Source organism: Phaenicophaeus curvirostris, chromosome 26, assembly GCF_032191515.1.
Source record: "Phaenicophaeus curvirostris isolate KB17595 chromosome 26, BPBGC_Pcur_1.0, whole genome shotgun sequence".
NCBI classification, from domain to species: Eukaryota; Metazoa; Chordata; class Aves; order Cuculiformes; family Cuculidae; genus Phaenicophaeus; species Phaenicophaeus curvirostris.
Window position 1 is genome coordinate 4,784,542 of NC_091417.1, and position 27,980 is coordinate 4,812,521.

A 27,980-nucleotide genomic window follows, 5' to 3' on the forward strand; every position below is an offset into this window, starting at 1 on the left:
TTTTGGTCTAGATGTTATGGGCTAAGCACGTCTGAGGATGAGCTGGAATCCTGAAGCCACTTTGCAGTGAGTAATGGTAAACATTAAGGTCATCTTATTCCACTACCCTGGCATGACTCACCCTTATTAAACCACTTCTTGTGCTACCTGATTATATCTAATCTAATATTCATCATGCTGACCAGCCCATGTGACGTCTGCCCTGGCTCAGTGCCCAACTTATCCCATCATGCTTTCTCTATCTGGTCTACTCCATCCAAGCTATCCTGCTATGCCAACCTGTTCAATCCACCTTAATTTACTAATCCTGCCCGCTCTGTCTGAGCTTACACTGTATCTCAGCATCAGTCGTGGTGATCTAATGCCTAAGATTGATTCAGTCACACTGCAATAATGATGAAGTTTATTCTGTTCATACAGACACAGTCCATTTTGCCATGACTAATTCCACTTAACCCCCTGTCCCAGAGCTCTGATTTTTAAAGATCAGTCAAATTTGCTTACCTTAATATGATGTGGACTGTTAAGGCAGCACATTAGGCAGTCCTCGTTCAGAGCTACCAACTCAATTCTTCTCTATGCATTGTGTGTTCAATCCTGCCTCTGAGAGTGGTGGAAAACTATCTTGTCGCCACAGGCATGGGGTAGGGAAGATATATGGAGTGAGCAGGCATGGATAAGAGAGGTCTTCCAGCCTTTAGACAGGATGGTGAAGAGACTGGGGTTGTAGAACCTGTGGAGGTCTTTGTTCTTCACTGAAAAGTGGGAGTGAAGCATTTCAGCGTCCTGCTTCCCAGGGTGTTGAGTTTCACAAGTAAAACCGGTTGGGCAGTGGCGCAGAGTGTGGCTGAGAAATCAGACAGCATCAGAGGATTGAGTTTTGCTGACAGGCAATGCTGCAAAAAGAATTTTACATCACTTCCCTCACCTTGTTCGACACTATTACTCCATTGCCCCATCCTGGTCTGTGCTTTCTAAAGGGACCAAAATGGATCAGTGTGTATTGAGACTGACTCTCCTGAACTCTTACAACTCAGTCTGTGGCCTGGTCACCTTAAGTGATTTGATTTCTTTGGCCCAACTGCAGCACCCCAATTCACCAGAATGATTCAGCCTCCCTCTTCCACTAAACTTTATCAGGAAGCTGTTGGTATCACACAGATTCCTCTTGTCTGGCCTATGTTCACCAAGCCTCTACTGCCCACCTCTTGGACAAACCGGGCTTGAGTGTTGATGCCGTGAAAAAGGCCAAACTCAATAATCAATGCAAATTTGATCTTCTAGCAGGTATTGTTTAATTCATAATATGATACCGCATGCACAGGGAAATGTTTCACCTAATGCGTGTCTCCATTGAGGCTGGTTAAAGGACTTTTATACTGGTTAAACATACATATTCATATAGATTCCAAGAAACACTGGTTACGTATTCGGGAAATATTGGTTAAACATACATGGAACTCATTATCATATCTTATCACCCACTCTCAAATGTACATCACAGTTCCTTTGTGTCTTCAGAATCCTCTGATGCTCTTTATCTTATCTCCTTCCCCATTGTGTCCTCTTGGTGAGCTCAGGTCTGTCCTTTCTTCCTGCTGGGGAACTGTCCTTGTTTCATCTAGTAAACAAGCCAAACTCCTATTACAATCACATTCTTTCTTACTGCAAGATGGTCAAGATTTGATTCTTATTATTCTTATTAATCTGAATGATTTATTTCTTCCTTCACTATGGTGTGAATCTCTTGCTCTGTTTTTGAATTTGGGAAACCTCCCTCCAGGAACACCATTGCGATAAAATGGAAAACAGGTTCAGAAGTCTGGGATTTACAGTGCAACACACATTGACAGATATAACAGATATTATCAAAACTCAGATAAATTAACCTTTACAGCTGACTGTCCTACCCACCTAAGCCTTCTGCATAGCTTGGCCTGTTTGTGTGTTCTAAGAATATGGGTAAAACCCAGCCATGCTGTTGCATCTTCTGACTTGTGCTGTTCAGCTGAGTGCAGAGGGTGGGTTGTCTTTCAGCAAGAAGCCCAGGGCAGGGCTATGGGACTTCTTTCCACAATCCCCTTTCTCCTGTTCCACACCTCACAGCGTGTTGTACAACTGGCATCCTGGAACAAGAAAGTGAGACGCTGGGGGGAAGGTTGAGGGATTAACCTCAAGACCTACAGCCTTGGGTGAAAGATCAGGGAGTGTTTTCTTTGTCTGCAGCAAAGTTTCCTGTAAATCTTAGAATGACCTAAGGGATTGTGACCTCTCTTTTTTAAGACATCACCCCTTTGATAGGTTTGAAAATGATCATGAAAATGACTGAGCTTTAAAGTGACCCAATAACCAAAGAAAGACAACACTTCTGTAGACAAGGACAATGGAATTCTCCCTAATTCCATGTCCTGTCTCATCCACCCTTGTTAAATTACTTCCCTTGAAAAGTCCATTTTTTTGACACTGTGATGTTCCACTTTCACACACCCTCCTCTCTACAACTTCCTCTCAGAGAACTTATAACACTCTTGCAAAATACGGTTGTATAAGCTGTTTTTCACTAAGAAATGGCTGAACAAGTAGTTTGTAGAAAAAAAATAGATAAATATTATCCGGTACCCTTCTGGTACAGTACAAGATATACTTAAGAATTTAAGGACTTATAAACAACAGACTGGGTAAGAAATGTAGTATGTAAAAATTAGCCCAATAACAGCCTTGTAATAGCATCGGGATAGGTTGTAAACTTTTGGAGAGGATGGTCTTGCTTTGAGACAAACAGTATAAACAGGATTCTTCTTAGAAATTGTAGCTTTGTTTACTCTGGGTTTATATTATCACTGGTCATACTAACCTGTAAGAATTGTTATGTCATAGAACCATAGGGAATGAAAGACCATGAGCAGTACGTGTCTCCAAGGTCCTTAACAGACCTGGTTCTTTTACATTAGGGTTTTTTTTTTTTCCTGGCACCTCAGTATATCCAGACTTCTTAAAATAAACTGATTAAGACAGCGTTGAAATATGTTTTGTTGGGATTATTAACTTTGCTGGTGGTGTGTGAGTGGATACAGTGAATCATGTTGTGGCAAAGAGGTTGAAAAGAAGCATAACTCAAGCAAAGGTTAAAGCAATAATGCTGAATATGTTATAGGGTAAGGAAGAAGAAAAGGAAGTGGTGCTTGGACTAATTACTCTAAATGATTATAAAATTAGAGGCAAGAACACACGATGGGACAGCATGGCCCACATGGATATTGATCCTGGGCTCCCAGGAGTGGTGAGCTCTGAAGATAGTGGTATCACCACTACAAAGCAACATGACTGGAAAGAGAAATAAACGGTTGCTTTGTTACCACCAGTACTCTGCAATAAAATCAGGTTAATAGAGAAAAATGTCAATAAACAACATAATTTGGCCTTTCCTATTAGCATCAGAAATGCAGAAAGACAGACAGAGGTAAATTAATAACTTTACAAGCTCCACATCTGTTTCAGTGTCTTGATGATCTGTCTTCTTTCTCGCTTTCTTTGTTTTAGAAGCTTACTTCTTGCTGTCCTTGCACATGGGGCCCATCCTCTTCACCCGGATGATGCGGGGCTGACTTAGCTCTTCATCCCAGTAGTACTCTGGGGACAGCAGGCGTGTGGGCTTGTGGTACAGGAGATACTTGTTGAGGTGGCTCTCATCATGCTGCCTAGCTTCAATGCCATTTTCTCTGTCCTTCATGACCCCTTTAAAACAGTCTCTGGTCAGTTTGTAGACCTCAGACACGCTTCCCCCATAGAAGCTTGCTGTATAATAGAAGTCCCCTTCTCCTCCAGGGATAGCAGCTTGTGACTCAGTGCGTCTCTCATATGATTTTCTCTCACGATGTGCTGTGTACTGGCAGGAGCTGATGGTCCCCACCAGTGTATCAATGATCTCCACACCAACGTGTTCAAATAGCCGGACATTAATGTCTATGGAGTAGAGATAGTCGACCTCATACTGGAATTGGCTGTGGATATATCTGCTGATGATATCCATACGGCTCATGGAGATATCCTGCCACTGTGAGTGATTCTGGACAGGAATGACAAAGAGGTGATTCTCAGGGGCCATCTGAAGGTGAGGGATCTGCTCAGGATTGTCTGTGAACAAGTAGAAGTTCACCGTGTGCCCCGCAAGGAAGTATGTGTTGGCAGAGCTCATGAACCCTTCTATGAACTGGACATATCTGAGAGACAAGGAAAGGAAAAGAGTTGAGAGGGGTTCCTCCTTGTTGAAGAATGGGGGCTTTTCGAGTTCATTTTGTTTCTCCTTTTCTATCCATTGCTCCCTTCTTATTTTTATTTAACATAGCTGCTCCCCCTTCAACCTCTTCCCATTCTTCTGCATGTTATACCATTTTTCAGTTTTTATCGGTCTCTACTCTTGGCCTTTCACACTCCGTGTTGCTCTCTGGTATCACTTTAGAGTATAAATACTTCTTACCCTTCACTCTCTCATCCTCTCTGGCTCCTTTGCACTCTTTCTGCAGTTTAACTTTTTGACTTACTGTTCTAGAGAGGATCAAAATTATCAGCTAAATAATTTTAATTGCCTTGAGAAACTTGAAGTCTCTACCTAAAACTGGGGAGCTTAGTGGAGATAGAGGGAATATAGTTCTTTATCCACTCAGAAACTCAAAGAGCAACCAAGCTATGATGACACGACTAATAATTTCAGTGGAGCTAATATTTGAGCTCTAATAGGAACCCATGAACCATCTCAACTTTGCAGAGTATTTATATTTTTTACCCCAAGTCAGAGGCAAAGCTTGATGTTAGAAACAGAGCAGGAGCTGGAATTTTCTTCTCAAGGGACCAGAATGTTGGTTATACTTCCACGGACACTTTTTGCCCTTTGCAAGACAATATCTCCTGCTTTTTTACAGCCAGTTGCCTTACTTGGGAAGCTGAAACTCATGTTTTTTTCTCACAGTTTAAAGCTGCTCATGTTCTGTCTTTGGAACCTTTCTCACTCCTGGTCCAGCAGCATAGCTGGCAGGTACGACATTTAAGTATTTGACAAGAAATAAATGACAAACCAATACCTTTTAACAGCAAAAGTGACCACTCCAGTGACCAGGTTCTTCTGCATATACTGGGCATTCAAGATGTCTCTATTGAATGTGCCTTCCCAGACAATTGGAGCCAGCCAAGGTGTCAACAGCAGAACATCTCGCCTCCTGCAATGAGTTTGAGAATGAGGGTGGTCTTTAGATGGCCTATGGAATTCATGAGGCCAAACTTCTCTAGCACGTCTCTACTCTTGGGTTAATCATCCCAGACTCCCTTTGAAATCCCTACGGGTCAAGAAAGTACCATCAGTGAAATCTGAACTAGGAGTCATCATATCTTGGAGTAGATGCCTAAAATAAGTCAGATGCCTCTAAAATATTTGCTTGTCTAGAAAGTTTCTGACTACAAAAGAACTAGAGGAAGTTTAGAGCCTGTTGCTGCTGAGATGATTTGGGTCACCTTTTGGACGTGTCATTGAGCCCCATCCAAGGATTAACTTTATCAGTATGGTTTTTCAGATTTTATAAAATTGAAGCAATATATTTCTCAACAAGTATTTCTACCCAACTGTAGGTTTCTATATTGTAGATGGACGCATCTGAACAAGTTTTCAGCAATCCATTATTGTATGTGAAGAGAGAAAAGCTTATCCAAGGGCAGTGGAGCACCTCCCAAACAGGCTGAGAGCGCTGGAGAAAAGAAGCCTGGAGAAAAGAAGGGTCTATGGAGATCTTATAGCGACCTTCCAGTTCTGAAAGGGGCTCCAGGAAAGCTGGGGAGGGGCTCTGTGTGCAAGGATAGGATGAGGTGGAACAGTTTTAAGCTGAAAGAGGGAAGACTGAGATAATATTTTAGGAAGAAATGTGAGGGTGCAGAGGCACTGGCACAGGTTGCCCAGAGAATGTTTGATTTATCTTTTTGATTTCAACAGTTACAGATTTAAAACATAAATCTTACCGTGGCTTTGTCAGAATCAGCTGAGGATATAATATGCTGTGGAAAAGAATAAATATACATGACCTTGGAATAATGTACATGGTCATTCATTATCACTATAATCCAATCATGCTAATAACAAGAATGGCAAGAGTGCAAGGATATATGGAGCCTAAAGATTTCTGATTTGAGAGAATATCATTTTAGTGGCTATTCAGCATCAAAGGGAAAGACAAGAAAAAAAGGACATCATCAATTAAAACATACAAACCTTAATGAGCAGTATTATGAAACAATAACAAAGAAAGGAAAAAGTAAGTAAGTCAACAACTGGTGAGCTGAGGTGATTTGTGGGAATGTGCAATATTTACATTTAGTGGAAGAGTCAAAGCAGAGAAAGGGAGAAACAGAGAACAAATGGCTGAAAATGGAAAAAAGGTGGTGGATAAAAGGGTTCAGTCCTGTATAAACTGGCTGTTGGTCACTTGGCTAGGCTGACTAAGCCTTGAGCCTGCGGTGTGTCCTTTCTTCTTTTTGGACACTCTGCATTTATTTTCCATGTAACTTTGCTCTGCAGACTGCATGCAGATGAATACATCAGCAAATGTCAAACTGATCAAGGCTGTGAGCAGGAGGAGACCAGAATATGGAAAGGTCTGAGGTCAGAGCCGGAGACTGGAGAAGTGAGACTCAGGATCTGAGCATTTAGTCTGGATAGAGCTATTGTCTGGTCTAGGCTTGGAGGAGTTTCCAGGCACACACATCCATCCAGTTTGAGTTGTTTACATGAGTCCTACCTGTGTAAAACCACTGATCACTACTTTGTGTGGGTCAGCCTTGGTGGTCACTGTACCTTTCCCCTATACACGCTTGCATCTTTCCTGTTAATGTTGAGCTTCATCATAGGCTGGAGATACAGATTCAGCAGGAGAAATCCTTGAGTCTTAAAGATGACCAGATTCAGCTTGCTTTAACAAGAATAATTACAGAGATCTGTGTTTTACACTAAAGAGAACATGACAGCTGTCTCTGAAACTTGGAAGAGGGCAGCAGTGTTATGGAATATTTGAGGTGAAGAAGCTGTCCTTCACAGACCATAATGCCAAATGCCGGGTCCTGCACTTGGGGCACAACAACCCTGTGCAGTTCTACAGACTAGGAGAAGTCTGTCTAGAAAGCTGCCTGGAGGAGAAGGACCTGAGGGTGTTGGTTGACAGTGACTGAACATGAGCCAGCAGTGGCCCAGGTGGCCAAGAAGGCCAATGGCATCTTGGCTTGGATCAGAAACGGCGTGGCCAGCAGGTCCAGGGAGGTTCTTCTCCCTCTGGACTTGGCACTGGGGAGACCGCTCCTCGAATCCTGGTTTCAGTCCCTTCATCATCCTTGTGGCTCCTTGTTGGGCTCTCTCCAGCAGGCCCATGTCTCTTCTACTGTTATTCTAGAGCTGCTTGCTCTAGCAGAGACAATTCCAGAAAATAATTCATCCCACTGACCTAGAATGTCCCTTTCAAAGACATTTCCAAATCATCTGGAATGCTGTTACTACTAGAAATAATACCAGTCAAGGACTCTTCTTTTTTAGCTTGGGAGATGGATGGTGGCAGGGGAGGGGAAAACTGAATTATACTTTAAGTAAACGGAAAACATTTCAGTATTCATCATGATTGCCTGTGTCCCTTTCTGAAAGCAAACAAACAAAAGACCCTGCATCTATGCGTTAAGGGTTTCTGGAAGAGCACCTTCTCTAAACAGACATTCCTTCCTATCCTTTCAGCCACCTTCTCAGCTGTCCTGACTTGTATGTGCCAGAAACAGAGTCATGAGAGCAATGTACTATCATGCTAGTGAAGCCAGAGAAATTATCCTTACCTTGGAAGCATTGGAGATGGTTCATTTAAGTCTGTTTGTCTGCAAATAAGAGAGAAACAAAAGACACATAAATACCTCATGGCACAGCAGTTTTACATTTTCTTTTTCATGCCAGCAGGGATTAGCCTTGATCCAATTGGGCATCCAGGCAGGCAGGCTCCATTACAGATACTATCATATAGTTTATATTATTTCACCTCTCTATGTAATGTTAACTACATTTTCAGACATACTATGCACCTTGTCTAACTATTGTGGAAAGCAAAATAATCTATATTAGGATTATTTTCAGCAGGTCCGGTCCTGTAATGCATCTAAATAAAATTTTATTTTCCTCCTACATGCTGAGTGTCTGATTTAAAAATGCAAACCATCTTGACAGAATCATAGAGTCATTTGGTTGGAAAAGACCTTTGAGATCATCACGCCCAAGTGTATCTGTCCACTACTAAATCATATTCCTAAACACTTCATCTGCCCATCTTTTAAACATCTCCAGGATTGGGGACTCCACCACCTCCCTGGGCAGCCTCTGCCAGTGCCTGAGAACCCTTTCAGTGAAGAAATGTCCAATCTGAACCTCTCCTGGTGCAGCTTGAGGCCATGAGAACTGCATCTTCAATACAGTTTGCTCGTAGGTGTCTGTCTGCACTCTCGAGTACATACAGCACATCACAAAATAGATAATGCTGCTGTCCATTCCCACTGGTTGTGCACTCCTGTAGGTGAGTCACCAAATGGGAACCCACCAATCTCGATTCCTAGAGTTTCCAGTAGGAAAATCAGGTTGAACACATCCCTGGAGGTGTTCAAGGCCATGTTGGATGGGCATTGGGCAGCCTGATCCAGGAATCCAGGAATTAGATCCAGGGGGTTTGGAACTAGATAATCTTTAAGGTCCCTTCCAACCCAAACTATTTTACGATTCCATGATTCCATGATTCTTTGACAGCTGGGAGATAAGTCTGCAGTACAATATCTTGTCTGGGGCTTCCCGGGACAAGAAAGGGATTGATGTACAGATGAGAGTCCAGCAGAGGCCACCGAGGGGGCTGGAGCACATGGAAGAGGGAGGGAGGCTAATACATTGGGGTCTGTTCAGCTCCACCTGCCACAGGAGAACTTGCTGCTATCCAGAACTACCTGATAGGAGCAGAATACAAAGACAGAGCAAGGCACTTCTCTGATGTGCACGGCAATAGGATGGGGGGGAAGAGACATAAGTTAGAAGTTGGGAAATTCAAATGAAATATGACAAAATTTAAATATATTTTTTTAAGTTCTGAGACTGGTCAAATGCTGGGATGCACTTCCCAGAGAGGCTGTGGAAGCTCCACCTTTGGAGGTTGTTAAGACTTGACTAATCAAGTCCTTGAGCAACCTGCTCTAGTTGTCCCTGCTTTGAGCAGGGAGTTAGACCAGATGAACTCCAGAGGTCCTTTTTCAAACTCAGTTGCTCTAGAATCGTGTAAAAGGGTTTCTCCTTCTGGCTTTGCATTTTCTCTAACAGAGTATTCTAATCTTTTAGCTGTGCCTGTAATTTCAGGGCAGAATTAATGTCAGTGGACACAGCTTTTCTCTTAGAAAGAGAAAAAAAAGGGAAAATCGTCCACATGGGTGTAGTGCCAAAGCTCCAGGCAAATAACTGGGCTGCTGGCTACATCTTACCCTGAGGTTAAGGTCATGGAACCAGATGTGGGAAGCTACTGTACAAGGCATCAGAAATTTCTGGATGTTACAAATAGGAGTGTGGGAATCTGTCAGAGGCTACAGATGGTGCTGTGAAGCACAGCTCAATTTCACTGTATGTCAAAGGGGGAGTTTTGTGAGAAAAGACCAGGATTCACAGGTAATGGAAAAGGTGTTAGGGACCTTTAGGGGACCAGATTCTTGCAAAGCAAACAGCTCCCATGTAACCATATCAGTAAAGCTGTGCAAGTCCAAGGTCAGGTAACCATATCAGAAATATCAAAATTAGGTCTGGATGCAGCAGAACTGTGACCAGTGGATAAAGAGTAGCTAGAGATGAATTGTTTATTTGAGAGAGGACTAGAGTGCAGAAGTGGAGGTGCTCTGTTGGTAAATAGGAAAGTCAAGAAACAGGAAAGCGGTAAGAAGGCAAATCCTGTAATCAGGGCTGTCTAAGGGTACCTGTTGGGTAAGCCTGGGTTGCATCACAGCATCACGTATCAAGACAATAAACCAAACCTGTTTTTTCTGATGATAACATAGAATCTAGATGTTGTTCTATGGTCAGCAGAACCACCGTGGGAGAGAGGCACCTCCCAGGCCTAAGCCTGAACATTCTGCTATTACTATTACATTCTGCTATTACTATTACATAATATTACTATTACATTCTGCTATTAGCCAGCAGTGGCCCGGGTGGCCAAGAAGGCCAATGGCATCTTGGCTTGGATCAGAAACGGCGTGGCCAGCAGGTCCGGGGAGGTTCTTCTCCCTCTGGATTTGGCACTGGTGAGACGGCACCTCGAATCCTGTGTTCAGTTCTGGGCCCCTCACCACAAGAAGGATGTTGAGGCTCTGGAGCGAGTCCAGAGAAGAGCAACGAAGCTGGGGAAGGGGCTGGAGAACAAGAGGAGTGGCTGAGAGAGCTGGGGGTGTTTAGCCTGGAGAAGAGGAGGCTGAGGGGAGACCTCATTGCTCTCTCCAACTACCTGAGAGGAGGTTGTGGAGAGGAGGATGCTGGGCTCTTCTCCCAAGTGACAGGGGACAGGATGAGAGGGAATGGCCTCAAGCTCCACCAGGGGAGGTTTAGACTAAACATTAGGAAAAAATTTTTCATGGAAAGGGTCACTGGTCCCTGTCCGAGGCTGCCCAGGGAGGGGGTTGAGTCACCTTCCCTGGAGGTGTTTAAGGGACGGGTGGATGAGGTGCTGAGGGACATGGTTTAGTGATAGATGGGAATGGTCGGACTTGATGATCCGGTGGGTCTCTTCCAACCTGGTGATTCTATGATTCTATACTATGCCCACTCTTGTTTCAGGATTAACAGCACTAGCAGCTACCTGTCACTTCCTCATGTGTAGCTGTCATGTTCCTGTCCCTTTTTGCTTAACCAAGTGTGTCTAGAGTGAGTGGCACACAGCCCAGCTCTCTGCTTAGTCAGACATAGTTCCCGTGTTACCAAAAGGGAATTTTGACTTTTGAGACTATTCATTTTCAAACTTCATGCAAAAAAACCCCAGGATCTGTGTCAGAGACCATGATAATGTCATCTTTATGGTTTCACACAAAAGGTATTGGTTGCATTCGCTATTTGATTCTTACCTGCTTCTTCCACATGCAAGAACATGTGTAGATATTCTGAATATCTCTAGAGAAGTCCTGAAAAAGTGATGAGAGATAAACCCAGTGTGGTCTGCACTACAGTTTCTAGAGGAAGGAGTCAAGGTAGTGAACTGTCTCCTATTCTGAACACATATTTTCACCTACCACTAGAGGACAGACCAGGATTCAACATGTACTTAGGGTGGACCATCAGAAACTCATTAAGAATAAACTCAGAAATTAAATTATTCGACAAGCCTGCTTTCTCAGCTTTGGCACTAGGTGTTACTCAGCATGGATAAAGGAAGAGGACTGATGTTTAGCAAGATACACATAGATATTCACACGTCAAAGCTGTGAGAGAGAAGGGGTAAGATGTCCTTACCGTGAAAGCTGACACAAGCTCTGATTCATGGTGCTCATACTAAAACCAAAACAAAACACAAAAAAGAATTCAAGTTAATGGAAAGAATATCAGGGGCATCAGGCAGGTCCTATTTTCTTATATACGGGGGCACATCCCAGGTTTTACTTCCCAAGGCAATATTGAGGATATTGAAGACAACAGCTGGCCAAATAAAAGTAGGTTTTCCCCTATAATCAGCTGCAACTCCTATTGATTTTAACTGTATAATTCCTTTAACTTAGGTTACTCCTAACACATGTGCAGGAGCACATACACACAGATACACTGCTTCAATAATTCAAAAAGCAATCATACGGATTGTCAAAGGATTTACTTCTAGTTCACAGGAAAATAAAATATCCTAGTGTTTCTGTCTTTGTATTTACATTACCTTATAACAGCAGCCTCAGATCTAGAACTCTAAGTAGCTGGTTAGAGCATTCTTTGGGTGAGAACATGACACAGAGTGATTATTTCCTGATCTTTAACTAAGTATGGGATTAATAGAATCTGGCAGGGCCCATTTCTTTCTAATGAGTACAGAGGAAACCTGAGATGACTTATAACCAGCGAGTCAACTTGTAGATGTCTAAACCAGGTGGGATTAAGCTGTCCTTTTGTGATATGATTTTGCAGAACTTATTTGTATTTCCCTCTTCAGAGTCCCCATGTTAAAACTCTGGAATCAGAGTCTGGTCACTCAGCTGAGGGCATTCACAGTAGAGATATCTGCATTTTAGCTGGTCAGTGCAGGATGACTTATCTCAAAATGTAGATAAGCACTTCTAGGGCATAGCTCCTCTGCTTAAGAATGAGTGTTATCAGAGGAATCTTAGCCTGGAGCCCTAGGATGATACATATGCTGAATCTTGCAAGACCGGCAGAATGAAACAGTCCCTTACAGCAGCATTTCCTCTTCAGAGGACGCTGTGGGTTCCTGGTCATCGGATGGGGAGAGAGGGTGGTGGAACCTGGGACAGAATAAGAAAGAAATGTCAGTCATAAAAAAAAAATAAAACACCCTCTATATGACTGAAACCGTAAAATGTATTTGTGAGGCCAAATCGGTGATGAGGATGTATCAAGAGAGCCGTCTAGCCTACTGTAACCTGCAGGTCTACCAGCTCTGAAGATCTGTGAATGATTTAATTTGCATTTCATGAGGCCTGAGACTGCTCATGCCATAGGAAATGTGCCTTTTTCACAGCTGAGCTTGTACTCAGCTGTTGCTAAAGATGACAGTGTAGTCCCCTTCCCGGTGTGAGGTGTCTACACCATCACGTTGGCTCTGCTCTGGTCAGTATATGAGATCTTCTCGATATGATCATCCTTGTAGCCTCCTCTGGACCCGTTCCAACAGTTCCATCTCCTTCTTATGTTGAGGATTCCAGAACTGGACACAACACTCCAGATGAGGTCTCACAAGAGAGGAACAGAGGGGCAGAATCCCCTCCCTCACCCTGCTGGCCACGCTTCTTTTGTTGCAGCCTTTATCATGCATTTACCATGCAGGATAAATAAAACAAAGAACACTCCACAGAGCTCTGGCTCTGTGCCAGGATCCTTCTTGTGGTCTGGAGTTCAGAGGTCTCATTGTGGTATGTAAACATGAAAATACACCTTTGGGCTCACAGGAATACACAGAGCTCAACTACTCAGATTTTTAGAATGTGTCCATACTTGCTTCTTTTTATCTTTTGAATATAAAAGAGGATTAGGAATTCAGCTTTGTGCAAATGCTTGCATTGGACCTCCCTATGTACAGCTGGAAGAAACATCACTCAGGCTGGGCTACAGACATATATCCAGTAGAGAATCATCATCAAAACTTAAACACCCACCAGATCGCTCCAGTGATTCCTGCTGTCACAAGAACAGCCAATCCATGTAATTTTGTGAGTCCCATGTTGTAGGTCTTGATAAAAAAAAGATTGTGAACCCTGGATTGACAATAAAGTGAAAAAAACACATAGAAAGTACTGTAGTTATTGAATATTGAATAAGCCTCCTATTTTGGACATAACACAGAGAAAAATTATTCTTTCAAGAGAGTAAGTTTCACATCTAGGTATTTATAATAGATATTAGGTATTTAAAATAGATATTCCACAGGTTGAGCTCTTATGGCAGTACAGTGCCCCATTTTAACAATCTACAAGCAAATAATTCTCAGTTCAGATTTTCTCTGCATCCAATTTTCTTCTTTTCTTGGCCAGTACCCACTCCGCCTTTATCTTCTCTATTGCAAATCCTCATTCATTCTTTCTTCCTGTGTAGCTCTCCTTTTTGACCTGGATTCCTTGGGTTTTCTACTGTCTCTCTTACCTATACAGTCTTTCTAAGGTGAAGGTCACAATCCCTTTCTCTAGATCACCTCCTCTTCCCCATCCATTCTTGGCTGTTCACAACTGTGGTTCAGTGAAATCTTCCTTTTTCCTAGCCTTCTGAAAAGACTCTTAGTGGTATTCTTTGTCCACATTCCCTTCTCCTCCTCTCAGCTGCTCTTGAGCATCTTTTCTACCTGTAAGCACCCTTGTTAACCACCATGCTCTAGTCCCAACGATTCCTGCCCCCCTGGCCACAGTGCTCACCTATGGTACTTTCAGTCCCTCCACTTCAGCAGCTCCTGGTCTCTTCCTCTTCTGCTTCATCTCTCCTCAAATACCCGATGAGCCAGTATCAGCACAGCAAATCCTTTCTGTGTGTCGTCCCTGTGTCAGCAGGCAGGCTCAGGGCCAAACGATGGGTCTCCACCCAGTTCCCTTCCTTATGTGGGAATGCTGCCTCCTGACTAATGGGGAAACAACAAAATCTTGCAAGAACCAGTTGTTCCCTAGCACTGCAACACCGAGATTCCTGGTGGGCGAGAAGGTGATCACCTAGACTTCTGCTATGGAGATTTATTTTTTCTTAGAATGTGGGCATTTTTGTTGAGAGTTATTTGTCTGATCTGCTATGTGGACGTTTTCAACTGCACTGAACCTAAGACAATTTTTGAAGTCACAGGACTGAAATAAACATTTTCAGGACACAATTATTTTAATATTATGGGGCCCTTCAAAGCCAGCAGCTCAGACTCACCAGTGGTAAGGGATGCCTAAGACAACAGGCTCATTGTCTGAATCTTCCTCTTCATTTGCTGGAGAAAAAGATGGTTGCCTACAAGGTGCGATTCAAGTCCTATATAAGATGGATCTATTCTGTCTGTGCCAGTCTGCTCAGTTCCAGGGATTGTCTAGGAAACACGCAGCTCACATGAATAGTGTTACAGTAGTTGGATGGGTAACAAGGCAGGGGGTTGAGTAAACGATAAATAATGTAGGGAAGGTTGGACTGAGAAATATAACTGAGTTTCCTGCTGGGTTTCAGCGTGTGCAGGTTCAGACTGGTAACTTGGGGCCAGTTAGTAACTTGAAGTAAAGTTCCTCATGCCTAACTTCACATAGAATCATAGAATCGCCAGGTTGGAAAGGACCGCTGGATCATCGAGTCCAACCATTCCCATCAATCACTAACCCATGTCCCTCAGCACCTCGTCCACCCGTCCTTAAACCCCTCCAGGGAAGGTGACTCAACCCCCTCCCTGGGCAGCCTCGGACAGTGCCCAATGACCCTTGCCATGAAAATTTTTTTCTTCATGTCCAGCCTAAACCTCCCCTGGTGGAGCTTGAGGCCATTCCCTCTTGTCCTGTCCCCTGTCACTTGGGAGAAGAGCCCAGCTCACTCTTCTCCACAGTCTGCTTTTAGGTAGTTGTAGAGAGCAATGAGGTCTCCCCTCAGCCTCCTCTTCTCCAGGCTAAACACCCCCAGCTCTCTCAGCCACTCCTTATAAGACTTGTTCTCCAGCCCCTTCACCAGCTTCGTTGCTCTAACATGATAGCTATTCAAACAGACTACAATAGGTTTACCACCAATCAAGGCAATTAGACAATTCTAAGGAGACTTCATGAGACCTGCTTCCATTTATCTACCTGAAAATGATGTGACTGAGATCCTCAGCTTGAACTATTGAAAGAATCAGACTGTGAGGTTACGTTTCTGTGCGCTGCATGCTTAAAATGAAGTGAGATTAAGTTTACCCCTCATGTAAATTGTTAGGACACCGGAAGTGTAATACAAATAATGCAAGATGTAGGGAAAAAGAGATTAGGAATAGGTAACAATAAAATAAGGCATAAGAGTGGAGTGATGTGGTCATATACGTAAAATGAGTTAATGTCTTGCAGAGTTGTCTTGCACCTGTATTGTCAGCATTTACAGCCCTGCAGGTGCATTAATTAAAGAGAACACTGGGAAGAATCCTCTGACCTCCATTCAGAGAGGAGGGTGGCAACAGCAGCAGCAATAATGTATTTCAATGTGTTTTGAACTGGAGGGATCCCCAAACTGGGCACAGTAGTCCAAGCAGACCCTCACCAGGCCAACAGAAGGAAGAAAAGAACTAACCCAATTTCTCCTGCCAACACTATACTTCATTCTCCATGCACCTACATTATTCTAAAGATGCCTTCTTCATGCGATGTCCTTAGATGTCTAAGTACACGCATAAGGCTTTGGCCAGCTCTTAGAGGTGAACCAACATACCTTAACACATCAAATATCACTTGAACCTGATATTTTGGCAAATTAAATCAATCTGTATGTCCTAGCAGCCAAATAACTTCTATAATTCCAGCTCTCCTAGGTGCTAATCACATTGCACGGCACCCCAGGCCACATGGACTCCATGTGATTTTGAGGAATTTATTTTCCTTGATGTTCCATTTGAAATGTTCAGCACAGTGTTACGTGCTGTGCATCCTGTAAAGGACAAAGGCTGATGATACAGTGGTTGAGGAACTTGCAGGCCAGAGAAATCTTGCCCATACTTACTAGCAAGCAGTAATAAGAGGAAATCAGCCATGGAGTTATATATATATATATGTATATATATATCCCTGGAGGTGTTTAAGGGATGAGTGGATGAGGAACATGGGATTGATGGGAATGGTTGGACTGGATGATCTGGTGGGTCTTTTCCAACCTGGTTTCCAACTATGATTCTATGATTCTATGATTTTGCTCTGGTCTAAAGGGGAGCTGGTTGACTGCTGGAGGTAAAAGACAAAGAGGTTATGAAGAAGCAGTCTCTTACACAAAGACATTCCCTTACACAGATGGAGATTCCTGTTCATGATTTAGATGTGGCAGGGTAGTCTTCCAGCTCTCCAGAAAGTTTAAGGTTTTTCCAAAGGCCTTAAGTGAGATCTGCCAGACTTACACAGGTTTCTGAAATGGCCACAAAACATGAACATGTAGAGAAATTTGTTCTTTTTGCAGGCTGATCTACTTTGTGAAATCGCAGTTAGTTTATCGTGTAGGCACAGCACCAGATAATTACTCAGATAAAGATTTATAGCAGCATACAAGGTAGCTGCCTGAGGAACCTCTGTCAGCAGCTTGTTCATAGGAAGAATCACTAGTACGTAACTGAGGAATAGTCACCTCCATGATTCACAGCATCTAAATTAGGTTATTGTTTGTTTCATGAACTGTAAGTGCTGCAGAGGGACCCTCAGAAAGCTCAAATTAGCCTTCCTGAGTTTCCTTCTTGGGTACCTCTGTTCTACAAAGACAAAATAAACACTGAAATCCCAAGAGTAATTACTTACACCTTATGTAATTGTACACTGAACTGCTTTTTAATCAACAGGTAAGAAGCAATCATGCCAGTACGTTTTGCAGAACTCCCACCAGCTGAGTTATGTTTTTTCTTGGAGAAGGGCTGTCTTCTCTAACCAGTCCATGAATGGGACCACAAGCATGGCTGAAGCAGTGTGAAGGTAAGAGAGAAAGAAGTTTTTCTCTGTTATTCTTTCTCATGAATTCTTGTAGGGTGATCATCTTCTTCCAAGGTGGAAATAATCTGGGCACTTCAACATCTCCAGCCTATGTGGGAACTACCCTGAGCTGTGCTGCTGAACTGCATCTAGGCTGCTTGTTGCCAAGCACTTGTAGAGACAAGGAAGAGAGAAATACACATGGAAAGATCCATCCAACCTATTTTAGGCCTTTTCTTATCAATGAGAGCAGTATTACCTGGAAATGTGTGTATAACTACATCCCCTAGAAAGAACACAAGCTGAGTCCATTGTATGTTAGTTAACTAAACTAATACCAATCTAAATTTCAGCAGATGGATTCCAGTTCTCAGTATAATCTTCTGATGTTAGGATAGCCTAGGTATCCACTCCAGTTCAAGCCACAGAAATTTAAACATTACATTTTACTTAAAGAATCACTGTCACTCTCTTATTTAGAGATTTGACTGATATGCAAGATGAAGAATTTGAAATTTGAAACACTCCGATATCCCCATTTTTATAGGCAGAACTAATACTGCTCAGGTCAGGAATACTATGGAGACAAACTGATTAATAATATAATTTGCGCTGATCAAGAAAAAAGAGCCAATTTTTGCAGCCTCTCTTTACATGTGGGATTTCTTCTGGTAGTAGATGCTAACAGTGATATGGTTGCAAAGTTATATGAGTTTGCACAATAGAGGTCTTCAGTCATGGTTTCTGTTACCACTTTTATAAAATGTTTTAAATGAACAGTATCTGGACTGGAGCTTCAGTGCCAATGAATTATTCTGTTCTTCCATCACTTAAAACTTAATTTATTAGAGGCTTTTCTCTAGCAGTTCCGAGGAAGGGTTAGAGCTGTTTTGTTTCTTTGCTTTTAAAGCAAAATAAAACATAGCACTGGTAGGAATTTGAAACAAGATAAAAAAGCATTTCTTTTCCTATAGGGTGCAATGGTTTAAGGACAGAAATGTGCATTTTCCAGTATGAAGGGCGGGGGGGGAGGGGGTTCCTTTTCAATTTTGACCTGTAGAAATTGAGAATTATACCTGAAAAGTAGCTCATCAAATTTTTTAAAAAAGTGTATAAGAAGAGAAAAGGAAAAACAGGGAGTGGGAGGGGAAGAGCCACATTGAACTACATTCCTCCAAACAAATAATTTGTCTTCCCTGAAAGCTTTATTTAGAATAACACATTCTGCTCTCTGAAAATACATTTAATTAATATGTTGAGGCTTCCTATGCTGGGAAGATGCAGTGAGGACTGAGCTCTATTCCACAGGCAGCACAGGAATGACTTGGATTTGCAGAACTAAGTCCAAATGCCTAAGCCACGCAGATGCATTCTGGATATCCAGTATCCCCTGCAAGTAAAAGAGAACTGAGCATCCAGCTCTTCTATGGGCATTCAACTCCTACAGATTTCATTAAGAATCAAGGCCACTAATTATGAAACATATATCAAAATATCATATTGAATTTGTTCTTATTTCTTAAGAAGGTGTATGATCTGAATGTAATAATGTTCTTTCTCCTCTCCCTCTCCTCATGTTTTCCCTTTTTTTTATCATCATTCTTTTTTCTTTTGTTCAACATGCAATATTTCTTTTCCTCTGCAGTTCTTCTCACTACTTCTTTGATTTTAACCACATTTCATATGTTTTCTCTTCTATTGCATTTACTTTTTCTCTGAATCTTCAGGCTATGGTTTTTGCTATGAAGCAGAAAAACAGCACAAAAATCCAGGACTTTATCCTCTTGGGGTTTCCAACCATCATGGAACTTCAGATATTTCTCTTTGTGATATTCCTTGTGGCCTACATGTTGACCATCTCGGAAAATACGCTTATAATTATCTTGGTAAAGATGAACCATCAGCTTCAGAAGCCCATGTATTTCTTCCTCAGCAACCTCTCCTTCCTGGAAGTTTGGTACGTCTCAGTCATCATCCCCAAACTGCTTTTAAATTTTCTTGTGGAAAACAAGAGTATCTCTTTTGGAGGCTGCATGACCCAGCTGTACCTCTTCAGCTCTCTTATTTGTACTGAATGTGTCCTCCTGGCAGTCATGGCTTACGATCGCTACGTGGCCATCTGCAACCCCCTGCGCTATCAAGTCATCATGAACCACCAGCTCTGCATGCAACTAGCCACATGCTCCTGGCTCATCGGCTTCTCGGCTTCCATGCTGAAAGTATTTTTCATCTCTCAGCTGTCTTTTTGTGGCTCCAATGTCATCAACCACTTCTTCTGTGACATTAGCCCCTTGCTGAACATGTCATGCGCCGACAGAACAGTAGCTGAAATAGTGGATTTCATCCTGGCCTTGCTCATCTTGTTGGTTCCCCTCTCTGTCACGATTATCTCCTACATATACATTATCAACACCATCCTGCATATCCCCGCAGCCCAGAGCAGGAAGAAAGCCTTCTCCACGTGTGTTTCTCACCTCACTGTAGTCACTATTTTCTTTTCAGCTACTCTTTTCATGTACGCCCGGCCCAAGAGAATCCACCCTTTCGACTTAAACAAACTGGTGTCTGTTGTGTACACTACTGTAACTCCCATGCTCAACCCCTTCGTTTACTGCCTGAGGAACCAGGAGATTAAAGGGGCTTTGAAAAAAATCTTGTGTTAGACAGCTGCCCCCAAGGTTTCTCAGCCCATTGATGTCCACCTTTAAGGCAGTTCCTTACAGACAGAGTAAGCATGAGAGCTAGAAGGAAAGGGTTTAAGACTTAGGTGGTACTTGGAGCTGCAATCACTGATATGCTGGTAACTCAAGAAGATGAGGCATATATATGAGCACTTAAAAAGAAATCACCTTTCTACCCATTATTTTCAAATATTACCTATTACCTTGCCCAGAGCAGTGGTGGCTGCCCCATCCCTGGAGGTGTTCAAGGCCAGGTTGGATGGGGCCTTGAGCAACGTGATCCAGTGGGAGGTGTCCCTGCCCATGGCAGGACGGGTGGAACTGGATGATCTTTAAAATCCCTTCCAATAGGAAGCATTCCATGAGTCTGTGATTCTATGAAATTATCTTTATTCTCTGATAAAGGCTTATGCACAATGAAGTTACTGATTTGACTGAGGAGACTGAAGGGAATACAAAGGTATATCTGGGATATCATAGAATCACAGAATGGTTTTGGTTAGAAGGGACCTTAAAGATCATCTAATTCCACCCCCACTGCCATGGGCAGGGACACCTCCCACTGGATCAGGTTGCTCAAGGCCCATCCAACCTGGCCTTGAACACTTCCTGGGACAGGCCATCCACAACTTCCCGGGACAACCTGTTCTAGTGCCTCACCACCTTCATTGCGAAGAAATTACTCATTATGTCTAGTCTAAATCTGCCCCTCTCCAATTTAGAGTCATTCCCCTTGGCCCATCACTACAGCCTTTGTAAAAAGTCCCTCCCCAGCTTTCTTGTAGCCCCTTTCAGGTACTGGAAGGTTGTTATAAGGTCTCCCTGAAGTCTTCTCTTCTCCAGGCTGAACAAGCCCATCTCTCTCAGCCTGTCCTCTTGTAGCCCTGAAGAGGCTACAAGAAAGCTGGGGAGGGACTATTCATAAAGGCTTGTGGTGATAGGATGAGGGCTGATGGGTATAAACTGGAGAGAGGCAGATTTAGACGAGACATAAGGAGGAATTTCTTTGCTGTGAGAGTGTTGAGGCACTGGAACAGGTTGCTCAGGGAAGCTGTGGCTGCCCCATCCCTGGAGGGGTTCAAGACCAGGTTGGATGTGGCTTGGGCAGCCTGATCTATTGGAAGTGTCCCTGCTCATGGCAGGGAGCTGGAACTAGATCATCTTTTGTTCACCCAGGTTTTCTGCAAGTGTGTTTTGTGTGGAACACGCCACATCTATGTTCCACAGCATCAATGTGATCTCCCTAGTTTTCTTCATGGATTTTAATATATGCTGCTTTTAAGGATTTCCTTTTTATTTATTTGTTTATTTCCTTGTTCCTTTATTTATTTAGAATGACATTGTGGTTTAAACACTTCAAACCCAACTGCGCCTATGTCTTATTCAGTTACAAGCAAGATGCCTGCATCCCCAAACACAAGGTCCTAGGATGCTGTTGCCTTCCTGTGGCCCTTCACTGAGCTGGAAATGCAGTAACAGCTTTAAAAGTTAACCTGAAAATTCACATTTTTTATACTACAGCAAAGAATTACCTTACAGCTTGTAATCGTTATGCTTCTACATGGGACTGAGATACTACGCTGCATGTGAAGGATGGAGAATAGATGAAATGTAGCAAGTAAAGATGCCAAGACTGACACAGTAGTTTCAAAGTATTGGACCGTGTGGACAGAGTGAGAGGGAGGAGATGTTTCATCTTTGCATCCAGCTCAAATTGACTCTAAATTGATTAGAACCATGGGACCACTGCTTTGTTTTGTTTGAGGAAAGAACCAGTTTTCCATTGCAGAAGAATCCTAACCCACATTCGCTAAATAGTAAATGTAGACTTTACACAGAGAAAGCCAGGTGAACAGCATTTCATAGTGCAACATAGAGAGATATGACAATGCATACTACGAAGAAATGTTTTGCTGTGAGGGTGGGAAAGCCCTGGCCCAGGTTGCCCAGAGCAGTGGTGGCTGCCCCATCCCTGGAGGGGTTCAAGGCCAGGTTGGATGGGGCTTTGAGCAGCCTGACCCAGAGGGAGGTGTCCCTGCCCATGGCAGGGGGTGGAACTGGATGATCTTTAAGGTCCCTTCCAACCCAGACCATCCCATGATTCTGTGATTCTATGAAGTTACACTCAACCTAGTGTGAGTACAGTTCAGTAAAACCATTCTCTGATTTCTGATTGACAACCTGTGTTTAATGACTACGAAAACACCACTTGAAGGACAAGTTCAACTTCCTGCTGACCTTTAGATACACAGACAAGTAATAGGGTTGCAGCCCAGCCCAGATGTTTGGTATTCATCTCACCTAACTTTATGAATGGGATTCGACTCTGGGTTTAAACACCCAAGTGGGAGCAGAAGATGTCAAAGCTTTCAGCATTGTCAAGGTATTTCTAGGACGTGGGTTAGATGCACAGTCATGGGTGCTTAGTGCCTCTTGAAATGACCTTGCAGACAATAAGCTTAGCCAAAATCCTTTATAATCCAGGTTGCTCTCCTTTGAGTTGCTACAGGCTGCTCTTAGCCTTCTCTTCATCAGATTAAACAAGACCAGCCCTATTCTTAGTGTCCATACTCCAGACCCCTGCTGGCCGTACTGGTAGACCTCTTCTGGACTCTCTCCAGTTTCTCTCAGCCCATCCTGAGCCAGGGTGCTCAATACTGAAAACGAGTACATGAGCTCTGCACAATGGGTGATCTCTACATCCTTGAATACAATTTGCCTTATTTACTGTAAGAGTGATTACTGCTTGTCATTTGGTTTGGAATCCATCATAACTCTCTGGTCTTTTTCATCAAGGCTGTCACAATGGATTCTCAGCCTGAGTTATGTAGTTGTTTTGGCTTAGGTACAGAACTTTCTATTTTCCATTCTGAAAATTCTGTATTTCCATACACGGTTTCCTTTGCCCTAGTCCTGCACATATGCTACATGCTTCATAGCATCCTTTTTGGTTTCCAGCTGCTGCTCCTTAAAGGCATCATCTAGGTCTTGCAGAGTATTTTTCAGCCCCTTAGAGATGATTTGGATACAATAGGGCATCCAGAATGACACTAGAAACGAACTTATATGCACATGGTCCAGGGCTTTCGTTGCACCTTAGATGACAGGAGCAGGATTAGTCCAACCTAATTTGAGGCGTCTACAGTGTAGATGCAAATACATATAATGTGCATGTTTATGTGTGTGCGGAGGGTTTTTTTGAGGTTGTATGAACACAATCCAACTCAGTACAATGAAAAGAATCCAAGTAGCTACCCAGCTGAGCAAATATATGAACTGCTTACTGAAACTGCCTTCTGGACTCCTTTGTCTCTGCTGTTTTGGACTCCTTTAAGTTGAAACCAGTGAGAACTGAGAACATCCCAAATAGCGCTAGACTGCCGTGTTTAGGTTGCTGAACTCAGTCTTAAATACTTACATATTGGGAGTTTAAATTGGGACAAGTGAATCCTATATCTAACATAAACCTAAGTGTAAATATATGTATAAACTCCACTTTGAAGCTGAAGTTTTAGTTAATAATCATTGTAGTTGATTGAGTTCTTAAACCAGGCACACAGGTATTGAACAGAGTTTCTGTGTATCAGTGTCATCCATGGAGAAAGACTCAAAAAAGTGATGTTGTCTCTCTAACAGATCTTTGCTGTTGAACGAATCATTTAACATAATATTTGTAATTTACTGTTCTAGTCAGCAAATACAGAGCTTGATCATTCATAGACCCGAAGGTTGTAGAAGTAACTGCACTGTAGGAGAAACTACTTACTCCATAAGTGATTACCAGCTAAGGATTCAGATTTAGAGCACTAAAATCTTTTTCTAGTTCAGCCTCTGGTGAATAACTGCAATACCCTCTGCTTCAGGGCTTTTTGGGTTGTTTTTTTGGTGTTTTTTTCCCTCTGCCCTATCAGCAGACATCAGCGGGGGTTATTTTTTTGTTCACTGCCTCTGACAAAACCTTAGACATTTTCAGAGTTTCTTACTTCTGCTCTGTATGGAATCACAGAGAAAACAATAGAATCCCTCCTCTTTCTGTGATTGCTTCCCCTGGGAGGCAATCTGTAATTTCTAGGTTAGATCTCATGAGACACTGAATATAAATAAAGCGATTTATCTGTGTTGGTACAAATCATGCAACTGACACAACAGCCTACATTTCTTCTGTTCTCTGTTGATCATGTTCTCCAGGATCAACTAAGTTGGTGGATTCTACCCTGAATTCCTACTGCAGAAGTGAGAATAGTTTTGGTTTTAATCCCACTGGCTGAGGTGTTCTTACTTTTTAAGGAAAAATCTGAGTCAGCTACAAACGAATGAGATCAAGAACTGTAACTGTAGCCTAGAGAAGAGAAGGCTTCAAGGAGACCTTAAAGCAGCTTCCAGTACTGAAAGGAAAGCTGGGGAGGGGCTCTTGGTCGAGGAGTGCAGGGATAGGATGAGGGGGGACAGTTTGAAGCTGAAAGAGGGGAGATTTAGATGAGATCTTGGGAAAAAACGTTTTCCTGTGAGGATGGCGAGGAACTGGCCCAGGCTGCCCAGAGCAGGGGTGGCTGCCCCATCACTGGAGGTGTTCAAGGCCAGGTTGGATGGGGCTTGGAGCAACCGGATCCAGTGGGAGGTGATCCATGGCAAGGGGGCTGGAACTAGATGATCTTTAATGTCCCTTTCCACCCAAAGCATTCTACGATTCTATCTATGATTCTCGATTAGCTTGCAATTATGCTGTATCTTGGATGGTATGTGTACCTTTGTATCTTAATAAGCTTTATCTAGATATAAGACTCTTCAGAGCTGGCCATAGAAACCTTTAATGGGGTCCTTCAGACATGTTTGGAGGTTTTTTAACATCAGATTGAATAAATCCTCGTGGTGCTTCACATTTCCCTGATGGTTAATGGTATAACTTTAGAAATGTATTGATGCAGAAACTAAAATATTGGCAGAGTAAGTGTTCATCTATAAGCTCATAACCTAACATTGCTTTATGTTGGATGGACAAAATGATAACAAGTTTAATCTTGCTTATTTTAGACCAGTGTTTTAAATGTGATAATACTGTCAATGCCTATTTATTGATATGAAGTCTAAAGTAAAAAGCATGCTTACATATTTACAATGAAAAATTCCGAATTGAGTAGATGAATTTCACACAATTTCTAGAAGCATCTGAACTTTTACAATGTCTTAAGTGGTGGTGTAGCAGTGCTATGAATTTAAGCCTGTCTGGTGAGGTTTCATTGTATTAATTTATTACAGGTGGAAAAGGTTCTTCTTTCCCCATACAGAATGGGTGGGAGGAATGAAACCAGTGTCACGTATTTTATTCTGCTGGGTTTTCCCTCCATTGCTGATCTGCAGCCACTCCTCTTCTCTGCTTTACTTCTGGCTTATTCATTCACTGTGCTGGAAAACTTCCTTATCATTCTCATCATCCGCACTAACAACAGTCTGCAAAAACCCATGTATTTCTTCCTAGGAAATCTGTCTTTCTTAGAGATCTGGTACGTTTCTGTCATTGAGCCAAAGATGCTTATAGATTTCTTCTCTCAAGACAAACACATCTCATTCCATGGGTGTATGGCACAGTTATATTTCTTTGTGACTTTTGTTTGTACTGAGTACACTCTGTTAGCTGTGATGGCCTTCGACCGCTTCTTGGCTATATGCAAACCTCTCCAATATCCACTCATCATGAATCATCAGCTCTGTGCTCAGCTGACAGCTGGCTGTTGGATGTGTGGCTTGATCACTTCTTCCATCAAGCTGAGCTTTATAGCCCAGCTCTCCTTCTGTGATGTAGACAAAATCAATCACTATTTCTGTGATATTTCACCCCTACTGAACATCTCCTGCAGTGATTCTTCTTCAGCTGAGCTAGTGGACTTCATCCTGGCTCTGATTGTCATCATGGTGCCTCTGTGTACTGTGGTCACCTCCTATATCTGCATCATATTCACCGTGTTGAAGGTCCCTTCTTCTCAGGGGAGGCAAAAGGCTTTTTCCACCTGCACCTCCCATTTGACCGTAGTGATATTGTTCTACTCCACCACTCTTTTCACTTACGCCCGTCCTAAGGTCATGTACACCCACAGTGCGAACAAGTGTGTATCAGTCATGTACACGGTAGTTGTGCCACTTCTGAACCCTCTCATATATTGCCTTAGAAACAAAGAAGTCAGGCTTGCCCTAAAGAAGACTTTTGCCTGCATGAGACATACCTGAGAAGGGGCTTTGCTCAAGCTGATGAAGGTCCAGACAGGCCAGGAGGTCCAGACCTTAATCCATGCTGAAGTGAAGCTCTCCTACTCATGCACCCAGTAACAGAACATGATGAATCTAAGTATGATCCATGTGTACACTATGGGTTTGAAGGGTTTTTTATTCCTTGTGTTTTTTTTTCCCCCACTACAATTCTACACCTCTCTCAGAAGTCTTCAGCTGAATGACTGCTCCAAGTTTTAAAGAGAACATTTAACACCATTAGAAACCAAACCTTGGATTTTGTTTGCCCTGGATAGATTGCCAGGTCCAGAAAATATTGGTTGGGACTATAAAAGGCATGTAAAATGCAAATATCTAATTTATTTACCCTGAGATCCTGTTACTGCCCCTGGAAAGAGGCAGCGGAAAAGGAAACAATTTCCACAACTGACAGGATAAAATGAAACACCCTCTGAAGGAGGCAGCTTTTCTAACATAGCAATAGAGGGAGTTCAATGGGAAAAGCCCCTGTGGTATAATTACAGTGAGACTTGGACTCATTTGCTGGTTCACACAAGGGCCCCGGTACCTGAATAACCTTATTGTACCCAGGACACAAGAAATAATTCACTCCAAGAAGAAATTCAGATGCAACTGCCAGGATAGGTCACTTTCATGTTTCCTTAAGGCTGCAGGAGCCTTGGATCTAACAGTATTCCAGCAGGAGTCGTGACCTTAAGCTCTGACTCTCAGACTGCAGGCTGATGCAGTTATGAAGGAGCTGAGAGACACAGCTGATGTATCTGAGTCAAACGCTGATTATCTGTGAGAAAAACTGATTCTCAGATCTAGGTCTCTCTAGGTAAGAAGATGCTTGTGAGATCTACTCCTTGCTCAGGACATCACAGTGATTCAAAAAGTTTAATACGCTGTAACAAATAAAACAATATAAATGCCTGTCAGCTGAGTGCATCTCTCTATGACCATGTTAAATGTGGGTTTGAGCTCATAACTGAGATATTCCTGATATTATATGCTCTGTAGGAGCAGGCAGATTTTCCAGATCTTGCGCACCCATCTTCCCAGGGAGGAGACCTTAAGACACTTGCTGGAAAAACGTGCTGTGTGTATACCGTTGTCATGGTTAAAACGGATCCAAACAAGACTTTTTGAGCATGTGAACACAATTTTAAGGAGAAGTGTTAAGAAGACCTCCAAGTTAACCATACCGGGAAGCAATCACAAGAAATATAAGGTGCTGCTGTATTCCCAGTGTGATGGGAAAATAGGTAATTGATACAATACGAGTGTGCATGTTTGAACCACATCATAGGAAAGGATAAACCCCGAAATAAACCCCCAAATCCAGTATTTCTTTAGTTTTACATTTCAGATCAAAAGCCACAAAGTTCTCCACAAGTGTGGATTCTTCTAATATATCCTACAAATTAGACATCTAAATCTAATGTCTAATTAGACATCTAAGCAAACTGCCCTGGGCTCCTTTACTATTCATGGACATGATTTACCACCCCCGGAGGACATTTATTCTATTTATCTTTAACATATAGATGTACAAAACATTCTCCAAAGGTGTCTGTTTCTTTAGTGGGCTTGAAAGACAGCCAGGATGAGACCTGTGTGTTAGTCGTAGTTCAGTCCCTGAAGGTAGCTAAGTCCCAAACAACCACCCACTCACTCTCCTCTCAGTAGGAAGTGGGAGAAAAACAT

At 42.6% G+C, this 27,980-nt stretch overlaps 3 protein-coding genes across 4 annotated transcripts; 2 read left to right on the forward strand and 1 right to left on the reverse strand.

The window, feature by feature from the left end:
* Nucleotides 1-1,285: 1,285 nt before the first annotated feature.
* On the reverse strand, nucleotides 1,286-13,479 carry LOC138731272 (histo-blood group ABO system transferase 1-like). Of its 2 annotated transcripts, XM_069877086.1 has the most exons (7): nucleotides 13,390-13,479; nucleotides 12,451-12,519; nucleotides 11,528-11,566; nucleotides 7,852-7,890; nucleotides 6,004-6,039; nucleotides 5,079-5,213; nucleotides 1,286-4,220 (listed from the first exon to the last, which is right to left on the reverse strand). In XM_069877086.1, the coding sequence occupies exons 1-7, from the start codon at nucleotides 13,452-13,454 to the stop codon at nucleotides 3,545-3,547; spliced, it is 1,059 nt and encodes a 352-aa protein (XP_069733187.1). In that variant the 5' UTR covers nucleotides 13,455-13,479; the 3' UTR covers nucleotides 1,286-3,544. The 2 variants fall into 2 exon arrangements, with proteins under 2 accessions (XP_069733187.1, XP_069733188.1); XM_069877087.1 differs by lacking the exon at nucleotides 6,004-6,039.
* Nucleotides 13,480-19,106: 5,627 nt separating this feature from the next.
* Nucleotides 19,107-20,030, forward strand: LOC138731008 (olfactory receptor 6B1-like). The gene has a single exon (XM_069876699.1). The coding sequence runs from the start codon at nucleotides 19,110-19,112 to the stop codon at nucleotides 20,028-20,030; it is 921 nt and encodes a 306-aa protein (XP_069732800.1). The 5' UTR covers nucleotides 19,107-19,109.
* A 5,304-nt stretch (nucleotides 20,031-25,334) lies between these two features.
* Nucleotides 25,335-26,270, forward strand: LOC138731009 (olfactory receptor 6Y1-like). The gene has a single exon (XM_069876700.1). The coding sequence runs from the start codon at nucleotides 25,335-25,337 to the stop codon at nucleotides 26,268-26,270; it is 936 nt and encodes a 311-aa protein (XP_069732801.1).
* Nucleotides 26,271-27,980: the final 1,710 nt, after the last annotated feature.